This window comes from Varroa destructor, unplaced genomic scaffold (assembly GCF_002443255.2).
Source record: "Varroa destructor unplaced genomic scaffold, Vdes_3.0 BEIS01000003.1, whole genome shotgun sequence".
In the NCBI taxonomy this organism is placed as follows: Eukaryota; Metazoa; Arthropoda; class Arachnida; order Mesostigmata; family Varroidae; genus Varroa; species Varroa destructor.
Genome location: NW_019211456.1, coordinates 19,247,446 through 19,261,888, shown reverse-complemented (window position 1 = coordinate 19,261,888; position 14,443 = coordinate 19,247,446). Strand labels below are relative to the sequence as shown.

Genomic DNA, 14,443 nt, shown 5'->3' with positions numbered 1-14,443 from the left:
GAGACGAATGAAATTCGATCGTGTATATGATGTTTTCGGGTATTAAAGATCGACATGTTGGTGACGATGAATACTGGACATAGATAAGCAAAGATGACAAAGAAACATATGTAAGACAAATTTTCTGTTTAAAGCTAACACCATACGACCTTCTCTAGGGTACAGCACTCACAGTGGAAAGCAACAACTTATTTATTTATATATGGACAACTTATTTAGGTTACAATTGGTTTATAAATCTCTTCATATTATTCTGCGTATGCATAGTACTTAGGCAATTCATTAAAAAAAAAACACAACAACGTCAACGAATCCGACCTAGAATTGACGAGAAGTTGTTGTCTTTACATGAATGCAGCTATTTCAGACGCTTTGATCTTCAATGATTAAACTAGGATTTGTATTGCTCGGAATATGTATACACAAGAAACCACCGGGGTATGTCCTGGACTTGTCTCTGTAAACTCTGTAAGAGTGAACTCTATGACGAAAAGTTTTAGCCAGACATGTGACTATAACCTACTGGTGTTATAACCGCATACTGACATCAATTACGATCCGTTGATTAACTTAAGATTCTTCCCTCTAAATGTAAGATTCTTTTGCTTAGAAACATAAAGTTAGCTTATTTAACTTTTTTCAACTGCAGCATCTTTGTTATTGTTTTCCATCCACGAAACTATTATACATTTAGCGCACAATTGAAATAACCGCACGACCTAGCAACATAAAGCGTCTTGGTAAAATCATTAGAATCCGCTCCGATTAGACCTTCGTTGGGACCGGCCCTTGATGCTATACCGAACAGGTGATTGGAACGGTAAAATATAGCTAAAGATGTTAAAGGACAATATCTTGAAATATTCTTAAAAGTAACCCCGATATGAACATAATTGACCTGCGAATAGAAGCTATGTCTTGAAATATGTACGCATAGATCATAAGAAAAGTGCAAAGGTTGTCTTTGTCTTTTTTCGACATTTTTTAAAGTAATCTCAATCCAAAATGTTGGACTTGTTAGGTTGCGCAACAACATGCAAATCCTAAACCACTCATCACATACATAAGGTAAGTAAGAATGTTTTTATTTAATTTTGGATTCTTTCTATTCACCACACGTTTCCGAAACTTCATTCATTTGTACTCATTCAGCATGCAGCGTTTTATTCGAATGAACGTACGTTATTTTCACTTGCTACTCTAGCTGCGTTTCAGGCCATACAAGTTCGACAACCTAAAAGTCTGAAAGTTGTACATAATGATGCAGTCCTATGTGCAGCGAACGCACACCAGGTATGTACAAGATACAGAAAATATTGTCATGTTTGGCCCACAGTATGTTTCTACCGACGGCTGTTTGTCAACTCAAGATATCCAGCCTTTGTTACTGAACAGTGAGCGGTCCTCATGATCGTCCAGGGGTAGTGTCTTGATAACTGTGATCACAACGCACTAATAATTGCGCCGTACAACTTCGCGATTTATTCGTCCTTATTCAGCAGTAGCGACGGAAATATCTGGGCCTCATGAACATATCGTTAAGGACAACCTGAGCTCTCGCCAATTTTCAGCCCCCAACAACACTCCTTTGAAAGCTAGCGAAGGTCTGCTGTGATGACATTGTTTGCAAAATTTTCATACTGCCTTTGTGCGGATAATAGAGTTTACACCCAGTTACCACTTGTACTGAAAACGCACTCATACCGGCGCAAATACGATTCATTCGCTGTGCGCTTAGGCATACCTAGAACTTAACATACGTTTGGTACGCGCTGCAACACTATCTTTATTACATGTATTTACACATATACATGCACGTATTTTATATGCACATATATTTAATTTGAAGCGCGTGAGGTAGCATAGATTCGCAACCGGCCGTACGGACGATTCAGCTCGTTTTAGTTCCTAGCTCTCTAAAGCATCACCAAGCGAGAGTATTAAAGAATAGAACTTTTTTTTTCATCATATTTATTTTTTGGCAATAATCAGCGGCTGAGGAGCACAGATGGGCGTGACAATAATAGGAAAAAAAATGATATCACATAAGCATGTATTGGCCGATACAACAATATTGTTGCCATAGGCAAAAGTTCTAAAAGGGAGGTGAACGTTAGATCGAAGTTAATTAGTGGTAAAAAAAAAAAAAAGAGTGATCGCAGAGAATAAGATAGGTAGATCCACAGAGACCTTGAAATACGAGCGGCTAGCTATTTGGACATATTTTGGCCAACTGTGTACGATGACACGTTAGCTTCATGAAGCTCTTCATGGCAACACAACAAATCTTTTCTGAATGTATTCACCTGTTGACGTGCTTAGTCGTTACATCCGTGTTTAACGATTCTCCTTACCCCACCAATCAATCGCTGAACAAAAGTATAACTTTGATTTCGCCTGGCCATCTTTTGCTATACTTCTAAAACACGCACATATTTAATAGCTTTATGATGTCATGTTTATATTTTGCTAAGAGTCAGCTATATAGTTTTGTTGTTTGCGCCTGTGTGGGGTGACACAAGCGATAGATGGATAGGACTATGTTAGTCGAGTGCTCACCCAAGAAACGGTCAGGGGTTTAATCTACTATCTATTGGTTTATATCATACCTCGTTACCCCTTTTGTAGACAGAATTTGCTTCTTTGGACTAAAGGATGATAATGATTTGCGTGACGCTTATTTATCAAGTGATCCTTACCGAAACAATCCATCTTCAATAAAGTTAGTGAAACCAAAAATTACGCCACAGTTTAATTTCTACTTATCTGCAAAATACATCGGTAACAACCGTATAGAGATCTAGTATTAAGGATTAACCACCGTTTGGTTATCGTGCAAGCTTCTTAGACACGGCCGATGGTATAATCGTTGAAGCACGACCTTTGTGATGTCAAGAGCGCGGTATTGAATATGTTAGCATCAAAGACATAATAGAAATCGAGGGTAAATACGAGTTCCAACAGCTAATACTGGCAATGATCATGCGGGTCGCCGTTAGCGGAAGCATTACCCCTTTGTCTAAGCATTAACCTTTATCAGTATGTATAACGAACTGTGGTGTTTCTTCTCATTGTTTGATTTCAAAGAAACGTTATAAAACAGATGTAATTATTTGCAATAACAATTATTTTGCAATTAAACTATCGTTTTTAATAAGACAAGTTTCCAATCTAGCCTGGCCATTACCGACGTTTAGTAATAATAGCTGTAGTGACATAGCATCCTACTGTCATAGGGGTCCGATACTCTTAGAAATTTGAAATTTCTAAGAGTATCGGAAGAAGCTATCGATCGAATCATCGGAAAATTACACGTAAAAAAATGAAATGACTCCAAGGGTCTCCGAAACCCAATGAAATGCGTGCAAAACTTTCTGTTCATGAAACACCTACAGAAATGACGTCATCATTGGGCGACTTCCTTCGCCAAGTGATTCAAGTTCTCAAAAAGACACGGTTTGCTTTATCATTTTCCTTCCTTATTGGTAAATTTTTATTGTTTCAATAGGTGAAGTTGAAGGAAAAGTTTATCTTGGTCGTTCTTGTTGTTGCAACACGTAGCGTGTTTTGTGTTCTTCAGCATGGGCTTTTTTTTTAGTTGAGTCCACTGTACATCCATGTATCGATCGATGTGCATGTTGAGGTCTCAATGTCGATAACAATAAATATTCTAAGATGAATCTTATTTCCCTTAACTTGACGCGCACTTCTGGTAGAATTCGTAGCAAGAATCAATTGGTTGGATAGGGAAGTAAGTACGCATCGTTTTTCACACTGAAGAACTACGTAACGTATATTCCTCATTGCAAAAAAAAAAGGCATCGTAAAGTTTACGGTTGATTCAGTAAAGCTAATTTATAATAATCTTGTTACAAATATGTACGGTTCTCAGTGTAATTTCGTTTACTGACGGACTAAGCAGTGGGTCTAACGGAGTACACAAAACACATTTCTTGACGAAATGAAATTGAAAAAACAAATCAAGAAAGGTTACTCTACTTCGTGTATTCATAACGGAGCGAAAGAAGCCGGAGGTAAAAGAAACACGGGCTTATAACTGGAAAACAGACGGTCATTCTTCAAAAAGATCATTGCAGATTAAAATAGACTTGTGTGTATTATTTCACACTGGTGGAGCGACCCAACTGAATAGGAATGATCATAATTGGGTTCGTAACCAGGGTAAAGACGCCTGTCAGGCCTGACCTGTTAACGCAGTTTGCCCACATATCCTATTATTTCATCAAATTCAGTTTTCTCATCACTGAGCAGTGGTTAGCCAAAATCATATTAAAATGCTAATATGACAGCTCATCGTTATGAGATGAATGTACCCTCCGTACTTTTATGGTTGAGGAACACGATTAGATAAAAGATTGGCTCGATTTTTTTGACGCTTCTCGCTCAAAATTGACCTGCGCATTTCAATAGATGTTAAAATAGCGATTGCTTTCTACTGCATATAAATTGCATTTTTTATGTTTTTAGTCCGCTTAGTTTTTGTTTGGTCCACGCTTCTGCGTGGGCTATATCATCGCCATCGATGTATATATTTTCTACGTATGAACAACCGTACGCCGGCCACTCTTATTTTAATTACGTTACGTAGATCAACCGAATATTTATTCCTGCATTTCTATATAAACTCATACTAACGCAATTGACACCTTTGTTGAGTTGAGAATACGGTCTTCAAATAGAAAGGAATTTGTTTATTTCAGTTTCGCTTTCAATATTTTGGAGGATGTCACTTCATCGATCGTGCCAGCGTTTCCTTGCATGAGCTTTCTGACCTCTTCATACGTTCCTATTCATTATTTGCTTTTAGATGGTAGGGGATAACTGAAAGGTTTCCGCTGTATAGCTTCACCTAGAATTGGTTACTGCTATAAAAATTTTACAGTATTACATTATATTGTCTAAACAACGCAGCAAATCAAAGTGGGAAAAAAGCAGATCTAGATTTAGCGATGGAATCCAACTTTTCTCAGTTTTCGGTGTTTACAGAATATCAAAGAACTATGTTTGGCTCAGTAAACTCTGAGCAAATGAACTTCTGTAAGAAACACTAAAAATATTACTACTTATAATATTATAAATTAACTGGAGCACTGTCTGGAAGAATCCCAAGATGTTAATGCTATTTCGGAGATTTACTGCGGAACTGAAAAATCGCAGCGCATTGCCTGCAAGGTACCCTTAATGGAGAACCCGTTAGATAGGCTAATCTTTATTCAAGGAATTGTACTTTAAGCATAGATTGGGTCGTGTCGTATTGCGTATCGAAGCCTAAGGCTTTTTCGTCGACTATTGAAGCCTTAGGTTAGGTTTCCATTAGGTAAGTCGTCACTTATTAAATGGGCGATTCATTAGCGAAAATATTGATTATTACCAGGGCTTTGCTTTTGCGTCTCGTTAGGATGCTTGCATGTAGACATTGGCAGCGATTTACGGTAATACGCAACGAGAACATACGAGACCTTTGATACGTAACGATAAAATTTTATTTTGTTAATAAAATTATTCATTTTCTATCTATTGGAAAAATTATCCAATCCTTTATTGTGTCACCCATGCGGCAGATGTTCAAGCGATTGTGTGCCAGTAAAACAGACGTAACAATTCTAAATAGAAACAGAAGCCACAAAAATCAAACTATAAAGTCGTAGTAAAATATATTTATGCTTTATTCACTATTTATAATAACAACAATAATAATTATAATTACTGTATTAAATTCCTATTATTTATCTAGGGCAAATGATGACGATGATTACTAGTATGAAATCAGATTAACTTCTCCTTATCTTTCAGCAAGAGCATTATTTATCGACCGAAAACACCAAGTTTACATATCGTAATAATAATAATAATGAAGTTGCTTTATTATGATCATTATAATTTGTTATGTATTTATTATATTATCGAGCGTCATGCGACGAACTGTATATATGCAGGGTATCCCAAAAAAATGCGTACACCGTTTATATTTATTTTCGACTATTACTTATAAGATTGCCAATTACTTATAAGAAAGTCATGGATTCGGAAAGACTTTGATTGTTTTAACAAGACAAAATACCTCCGTACAGTCGTTACTAGCGAGAGGGCTCTAAACCGATAGGTTAGACAGCGATGTCGTATGTAATACCTAGCCCGTTCCCCAGACTAGCTTGCCTCAAAAAACCGATGCCAATGGATGGTCTAAGAGCCATAATTGAGCAGGAATATGCCATAACACCGACAACGCAGATTTGTAAATCAATATCGCAGCGGTGTACTGACCAGAACGTTTGTAACTTGAAATATCTGCATTAGGAGAAAAGCTACACATCGTAGTCTAAAAAACGAATGTTAATAGAATTCAAACTGTGTATACATCTTTAAAGACACCCTGGCCATATATATATATATATATAATGTTCGTTTGGAGGTACCTCTTATTTTAAGGAGCTCCGCCAGATCTGTTTTCTCTGCATTTAGTTATATTTGCCATGCGTTGCATGACGTCATACGTTTTTCAACTTCTGTCATTCTTTTTCCGCACATCCATAGAAAACTCAAATCTCCTCATAAAACAGGGCATATTAAGGACATAATTTCTCCTTTCTTGCTCTTTTCCACATATATATATATATATATATATATATATATATAGTATATCTATATCAGCTTCGTATTCATTGATCTTGTCTTTCCGTAGTTCACACCGTTTGTCATTTTCATATCATTTATATATATTCATATAGTATTGTTATATTTAGAATTGTATAGTATTTGCCTTATCTATCTCTATGTTATCTTCCTGTTTCGCATAGCTCTCACGGTTGTAGTACCGTTATGGTGGTGGTCAACAAGGCAGCCTTGATTTTCCTTTGCTATCGTTCGCCTTTACGTGTCGCAGAACGATGAGCCGCTTCGACGTTGCGGTGTTCGAAGTTTTGTGTTGTAGTTTCGCTTTGATAGTCGGAACTTTCCTTGTCTTTTCGAGCACGTTTTTGGGCTATTTAATTTTAAGATTAATGTCGCTTCGTTGTGAACATGGAAAAGAGACTATTTCTGTATAGCAAAGTGTTCTCTAGTGTCAAATGTTTGATCTCCATATATAATATTTGCGCACTGTTCTTATTATTTATATTTCTTCACTGCTGATACGTACATAGTTCGGATAACTTAAACTATCGATTTATTGGTGTAGGTAAAAATTTGCAGCAATGCGAGATAGGTCAGTATACCTTGCTTAATTTGACGTTCGTTGAGGGACTGCCATCTTGTTCACTCCTGCTCATTTCGGCAACGCTCAGCTCTATGAGCACCTTTTATCGGCAAATTTATTGGGACGGTTCATGGAAGAACTAATTGCCACATAGCAATTAGTTCTTCCATGCATACATTTCATTCATAGTGAAAAACGCCACATCGATTGATCGCGTAGACAAACGTATCCCCCAGTGTCTCCCCGAACGTACGCAGGTATGAATTTAGAAATTGTGTAAAGGACATTTACCTTTTTTATCTAGCTGTCTCTTTCTTTTATGTTTTTTTTTTTTCTAAATTGACACAGATATTGCTCTTTTATCGCTGCGCTTGATCCACACGTGAGTAGACTAGCCTATTTGTTCAAAGGGAACGTTAAATTTAAGCGGGCGTACACTTATCATACTTGTAAAAATTATCGCAGCTCGCAATCAAGTTCATGATTTGTATACAGTTCAAACAAGCCTCCAATTAATTAACTTTCTACACTCCGATACAGGTCGCAACACTTACCATCATGTTAAGTTTAATTGCAATACAGCTTAGCTACCCTATATTTTAAGTTAATATAGAGCAACTTGATATTCTAAAATTGGCTTTTGCTGATATTGTTGGTTCTATTGACTTGACGTATCCCACTCATCAGATTTTGTTGTTAAGTACCGCATCTTTTTTCGTATTAACTATACTTCACTACACGGGCCTACTTACAGCTTGTATAGCGTCGTATTTACAATCCAATGATAAACATTACTTTACATCGAAATGGTTGTGGGGGCCGCCGTCAGTAATAATATTGTCATCATATAATTATTTACAGCATACTCGCTTAGCTCCGCTTATGCACGGTGGTCAGCACATATGTATGTATGTATGTATGTATACTAGATGGGATACATCGCACCGCCTTATCATGACGGCCTTCTATCATATTCTGCCGCCGTTTATATACGCATGTAATAATAATTTATAATTTCTACTGTTAGTTGTCAATCGTTGTATATGTAACTGACATATCTACATAGAAATCTCCCATTTATTAATATTATTATAATTATATAATAGCTTTGTCGTTAACGTAACACTAACAGGGTCATAACGGTACGATTGCCAGCGACGGTCAATATAATAAACAGCATTATCTATTGAGCCTATTGTAACTTCAAACAAATGGTGCCTCGTGTTCTGCTAGGAATCGGCTTAATGGTTATGGTCCAAAAAATGGTTCTGAAAAAACGTAAAATTCTTTAGGAAATGTGAATCATGTTAGCACTAGTATCCGCGTACCAACATCTTCAGCTTTTTTTTCTCTGGCAGAAAAAGTATTAAGATATTAGGCCCAATCCGAACTACGTCGTTCGCATGTCACCGGAGTAAAATTCAATGAAAAGATTTATATATATTTAATATAGGGCATAGTAGTATAATCATAATAACGTACAATACAAACAACTGCTTATGACTCGATGATCATATCCTCCTGACTGACATGAGGACTCAGTACCTTCGAAATACCCACGCAAGACGATCAACCCTCCAGGTAATGTATCTTGTATTGTCTATACCGCAGCACTAAACCGTCCACGTATCCTTGCACCAGTAATTATTCTCATCTAGAGTCACCGGGGTCACCCTTCTAAGAGGAATGCAGGATTTTTCAAAAAACAGATTTCGCCATATTGGGTTTGATATAGACTACATGCGATTGGCTTCAGTAAGCACCAACTTACCCTACGTAGAGCATTGTCCGTTAAGGACCTGCGTGGTGCCCTGGATGTACAAGTTGCTGGATGCGGTGGAACTGACTCGTTGATCATTTGAATGTTGCTGCACAGACGCTTAACATAACGTTACTAATAGTAATGCGGCTTAAACTAGGTTATGGCATCTTTAGAATGGCTTGTAGACCCCGATTCTGATACTCTATGGGAAGTCAGACCAGAGTAAAGCTTAGGTTACGATAGTTTTTGCCACCGATCAGCATAACAAAACGAAGGGGGAACGTGAAAAATATTTAAGATATTTAAGCAGAACTTCTTCTCGATTTTGACACTTTCATGACTCGATAATAGAAGGCAATGGTACTAAACGCATTCAGGTTGCGGCGGAGTCTGCGGTTCCGCTTGTTGTCTCGGGACTGCGGACATACGAAGCTTTGAGGGATCCTGGGAAGACTTCCACTACTTGTTTTGCGTGAGTGTCCGGTAGTCATCACCGATGCTTTGCTCGTCACCGAAGGGCTATTTGCGGCTAAGGTCATTAAGTCGTCCTTGTTATCCGGCACGTCCACGGAAAGCTCCGTTATCGATTCAGGTTCCGCGTCAGCGGTCCATGATGACGCACAGGACGAGTCTGCTGGTGAACGTACCGGTAAGTCGATATCATTTAACTTCGGGCGTGAAATTAATGCATCGATGCAGTGATACTTGCCCAGAGAAGACCAGGTCTTCGATCCGATCTACCTGGTTCCCATTGTTTCGACTTAACTAAGATGGCTATCATTTGCTAAGTCCATCGAGTCTCATATGTAGTCAGGTGAGTCAAAGGCTCTGGCTTTAAGGTTATCTATGACTGAAGCATTTTATTAATGGATAAAAGGCATCTCGCGTAAGCGCGTTTCCTGGTATAGGCACTTTCTGTGTTCTATAGGCCAAGTGTATAATACTGTATCCATGTAGTTACAAAGATAAGGTACTGGCAATTAGGGAGGCTATCGGTTAGAGAAGGGACAGTGGACGGTTAGTGCGAGTCAGTTAGCCAAGTTTTCGATACTTCTGATAGTGGTGACTGTAATTCTCGTCGTCCACCAGGATAGTAACTAGACTGGTTTTGATCAGGATTAGGTTATATGACTGACTGATATCTAATCGTCTGATCATTGTGGACGCCCACGATCCACAGTCAAACTGAGCCCACCCACAGTGTGTGAGATGTATTTCCCATTATTTGGTTTTTTTTTTTTATCTAATAGCTTTTCGTCTTCCTTCAAACCGATACGCATACACAGAATATATACAGGGTGTACTTTTTCTGTTTGTCGATTTATTCTTCGAGGTTTTCAAATGCCAGCTCTATCTCTGACTATCTGTTTCTTGTTGAGTTGCGATTTGTAGAAAAGCACCTCTAGCGAATACTTTGACTGTTCCGATGCCGCCGTTTTGCCATTTGTAGCATTATTTTTTGCGTCTTCACCCCCTTCTGCATGTCATTTTTTCCCAAATTTTGATAAATATCTGGACGTAAAGTTCTTGTGGGTCGGCCAATTTGACTCGATAGGCTATACTGCCTTCAACGCTTGCCAAGTTCATCCGTTCGGGTAACTTTTTCCCTTGATCGAAGCCTAAAGAGTATCCATGGATCTATTTGCAAGTGCTCGATATTGTCCGATCTCTTTCGTTTCATGTCTGGTGAACGATAATAACACTGTTGTATCACGCCAAAGCTCTCGTTTCCCTTAACTCCGCAATCTTCCAACAGACGTTTCCAAAAGGGTCGAGCTTTTGCAGGGTGTGTGCGTATGGATGACATGAATCCATCAATGCCGATCAGTCCCGAAGGTACTGAATGTAGTTCTCAGGTATGAGGCCTCTTTTGCCCTGTAGCACTCCCTCCAACCACCCCGACTCGTGTGATGGCCTCACTGAAAATCGACACGATACCATACGACATTCGGTTTTCGACAACATTTTCCACCTCCATCATCACTATGATCACATCATATACGATAAATAGAGAACCAGCTTCGAAAACTATAGCGGCCCGTTGTTTGACATCTTCAATTGGCTTGGGCATGCGTGCTCCTATCCGCAAGACCAACCATACACATAGCCAGAACATGATTGTGAGAGATAGTGCAAGTAGGGTACGTGTCGCTTCAAGAAGGATTAACATGCGATAGATAGGTGCGCAGCGATCAGGGCACGAATACTGAGCATTTGATGGAATAGCCGACAATATCTAGTGCAGCCAAAGAGGAAGTATACAGCTAGACAACGACGGTACATTTAAACAGAGAACGAACGTCTTTTCTCGTAGACAACTGCAACCTGCGAAATGGCGTTAAGGACATTGGAAAAAGGTGCCAAGACGAAGAGACGTTGAAATAGACATGTAGAAAATGAACCACCGAGGTAAATAGTCCTTGGGATTATACAAGCAGTAGGAGAGATCTAAGACTACTCCCGCTTGTTCTTTAACAGAGAACTAACAACTATGGCGTAGACAAACAGTCTTCACCCCAGTTTCCTAAAGAGCCAACGGGATTTAGAAAAAGCTAAAAACATGTATAACAAAGCAGTCTAAGACGATACAGTAAAATGATAGGAAGTGGCAGGTAAAAAAAGAAATAGCAACAGTATGAACAATCGGAAGAAACAAAGTTGTATGGCATCGACGGCTACATGTGTGTCCTGAGGCACAGGGACCAGTGTGTTCATGTGCTCCATAGAGTTGCAACAGGCAGTCAGCCATGTTGCGTTGAATGCAAAGTCGTCAGACGGAACGTATGCTAATCGACCGCGATTATTATGTATAATAGCGTGAAGCTTCGTTCGCCATCCAAAAAGAAGGCATTTGATAGTGGTTATTTTTTCTAGTGAGAAGAAGACAGTAAATATAGAAAAAATTTAAAAAAAAGTTATCGAAATTTGCTTTACGATGCAGCCATGCAGAGCTTGAACACGGTCAAGATACAGCAAGAAGAATCGTAGATTGTCGGTATTGAGAGCTCGAAAACAGCAGAAGTATGAAGAATGAAATAGCAGAAACGTTCATATGAAGTCAAAATGATAGCGAGGTATTAAAAATGAAGGCAGAAAAGTGGCTGAAGCGACTGGCAAAATAACAGGCAACTGGAATTATATAGGGAAGGGTATTAGTTAAGAATGTATCAGCAGATAATGACAGCCGTCTTATTCCATAACTTGGTCATGCACATCATGTTGTCGAAGAAATACCTACATTAGCGAGCTATAGAGCGAGAGCTTGGTTTCAGTAGTCGGCATTGCGTTAGTAATTATTATATATTATCCACGAAAAAAATGTATGCCTGCGACAGCAACGTGGGTCTCGGCTAAGTCTAAGCTAAATTATAGAATTTAGCACCAGCTTCGCGTACTTAATTGCAAGCGATATTGACATATTTGGGCTTCTGTAAGTGATCTCGATATGCGTCTAGTAAAATTTGTTTTTTAGTCCTCATCGTCTAGCGAAGGCCGTCGACCCGTTGTTATAGATAGTATATCTCACCATCGGTAATGATCTGGTTTGGCTCGAAGGAGAGCTCCTGCTCATTCTCACCGACGCACGCGTAAAGTGTACGTACGCGACAGCCTAAGCCCGTCTGGACGCCCTGAATAACCGGGGGTCCTAGTGGAACAGGGCCTTTTAGAGATCCTGATACTCCTGAGCTCGAACCACCCCCTGATGCGGAACTTAACGAGCCATGACTAGAGCTGAAAGTAGAAAAGTCGAATAGTCGTTGAATTGAATGAACACTGTTACATATTCAAGGTGATCCTACCCTTTTAAGAGCGTCAAGTTTTTTTTATAGAAAACACCATTTAAAAAAATTGCGAAGACCGATGCGAATGACGAGGCTTTTTTGAATCCCAGCAGAACTTACAGAACGGGCTGCGAGGAAGAGGTATTGTAATTTGGCACATTACTTCCGACACCTCCCGTACTCTGAGGCGAGGCGTAGCCCTGAGGGTTGCTGCTGCCTGACGGTGAGTCGGTCCGGTTATTCCACTGGCTAGCGACGGGGTAACTGTGGGTATGACCGACGTATTGGTGCCGCAAAGGCGCTTGCGGTACAGAACCAGTCTGTGGCACTCCATTAGCAACAGGAACTGCAGTGTAAACATCTCTGGCGTATCCATACATACCGCTCTCCTACAGTTGATAAATAAATTAAGCCTATGATAACTTCCATATTAAAAAGTGCGAATTAATCACTGGTTTGTGATTCGCTCTGAATGCCAATTGTCATTTATCGTTCATGATACCTGAACGTGATGTGGCGTTTTCTGTGGTAAATGCTGCGCTGAACCTGCCGTCGTTGGGTTCGGGCTGTTTGCACCTGCTGGACTATACCCAGCCGCATGATATTGCATAGGACTCGCACTCATCTGTTGCATTTGCTGCTGAAGTTGGTCTGACCGAAGTGGGCACCGTAACGGTGAGCCCACACCAAGCTGCATTTGCTGCTGGGGTGAAGGATGTACGCCGGAAGCCATCACACTTCCGATGGGAGCAGGTCTCGAAGGGTCTTGTCGAACGCCCTCGTAAGAATTCATCGCACCGGTCGAAGCTCCACCTCCTACATGCCCTCCAGCAGCTGCGGTAGAAGGGACTTCGCGAGCGAATATCTATTTAAAACACAATGTCAAAGCGAACATGCTACGGATATAATATACAATATGGCAAATAAATATACAACAGGGAATGACTAATGACGGATGGTAAACAGACAAATGCAATATGTGTGTGTTATGTGGAACTAGCGGCAATGGCTTGCCAGTTAAGATGAAGAAAATCGACAAAAGTATTGGTAACCCGATAAATTACCGTAAACGAAATCCGTGAAGACCTTTTCTCGACATAACCTTTTAACACAAATGCCCAGTCGCTGAATATATTCGCTATCGTTGGTAGCGCGCTGATGTAAAGGACCAATATTCCGTCTTTGCTTTCAATCAAGCTATCACTGAGAGTCAGTTCTTGCAAGTAAACCAGTTGTCTAAATATATGACTTCCGTTCTTCTAACTTAGCTCTCATAAACATTAATCAAGTAACTAACTCATGTTTTCATGGCGGATGTTCGACGGTGTTGTTTGCATTTACGTAGTAGTTCGCGTGCGTTCCACAATGAGATTCTGGTTTCCACGACCCCGAGCTATAAAGTCGTACATAGTTATGAACCTAAGCAACAATGCGCTAGTAAAACTCCTATCTTTCTTTTGGGGACAAACTGGTCTCCTACCATACCCGACGCATTTTCCAAGACGGTGGACATCATCTCCCAATCGATTTTTGATTTTTGTTTTAAATTCGCGAGCTCCAAAGTTTACAAGTCAAGCATTTTTTTTTTATACAGATGCATCATGCTGAGTGTCTATTAACGATTACAAATATGTGCAAAAAAATAGGACGTAAATTCTTTCAAAATGTTTACATTTTGGTCTA

General features: G+C 39.5%; 1 protein-coding gene across 11 annotated transcripts in view; it reads right to left on the bottom strand.

Moving 5' to 3' along the window:
- Positions 1-5,847: 5,847 nt before the first annotated feature.
- The window catches only part of Graf (GTPase regulator associated with FAK), a 51,332-nt gene continuing 42,736 nt past the window's right edge, over positions 5,848-14,443 (bottom strand). For 7 of the 11 annotated variants that reach the window (XM_022800086.2, XM_086984795.1, XM_022800084.2 and 4 more), the window contains 4 exons: positions 13,263-13,625; positions 12,881-13,149; positions 12,505-12,710; positions 5,848-9,609 (listed from right to left, as the gene is read on the bottom strand). In XM_022800086.2, coding sequence (XP_022655821.1) covers positions 9,281-9,609; positions 12,505-12,710; positions 12,881-13,149; positions 13,263-13,625 — 1,167 coding nt within the window. In that variant the 3' untranslated portion in view covers positions 5,848-9,280. Of the gene's footprint in view, positions 9,610-9,811; positions 10,898-12,504; positions 12,711-12,880; positions 13,150-13,262; positions 13,626-14,443 lie in introns of those variants that run through there. The other 4 variants (XM_022800092.2, XM_022800087.2, XR_015324615.1 and 1 more) reach the window with 3 other exon arrangements.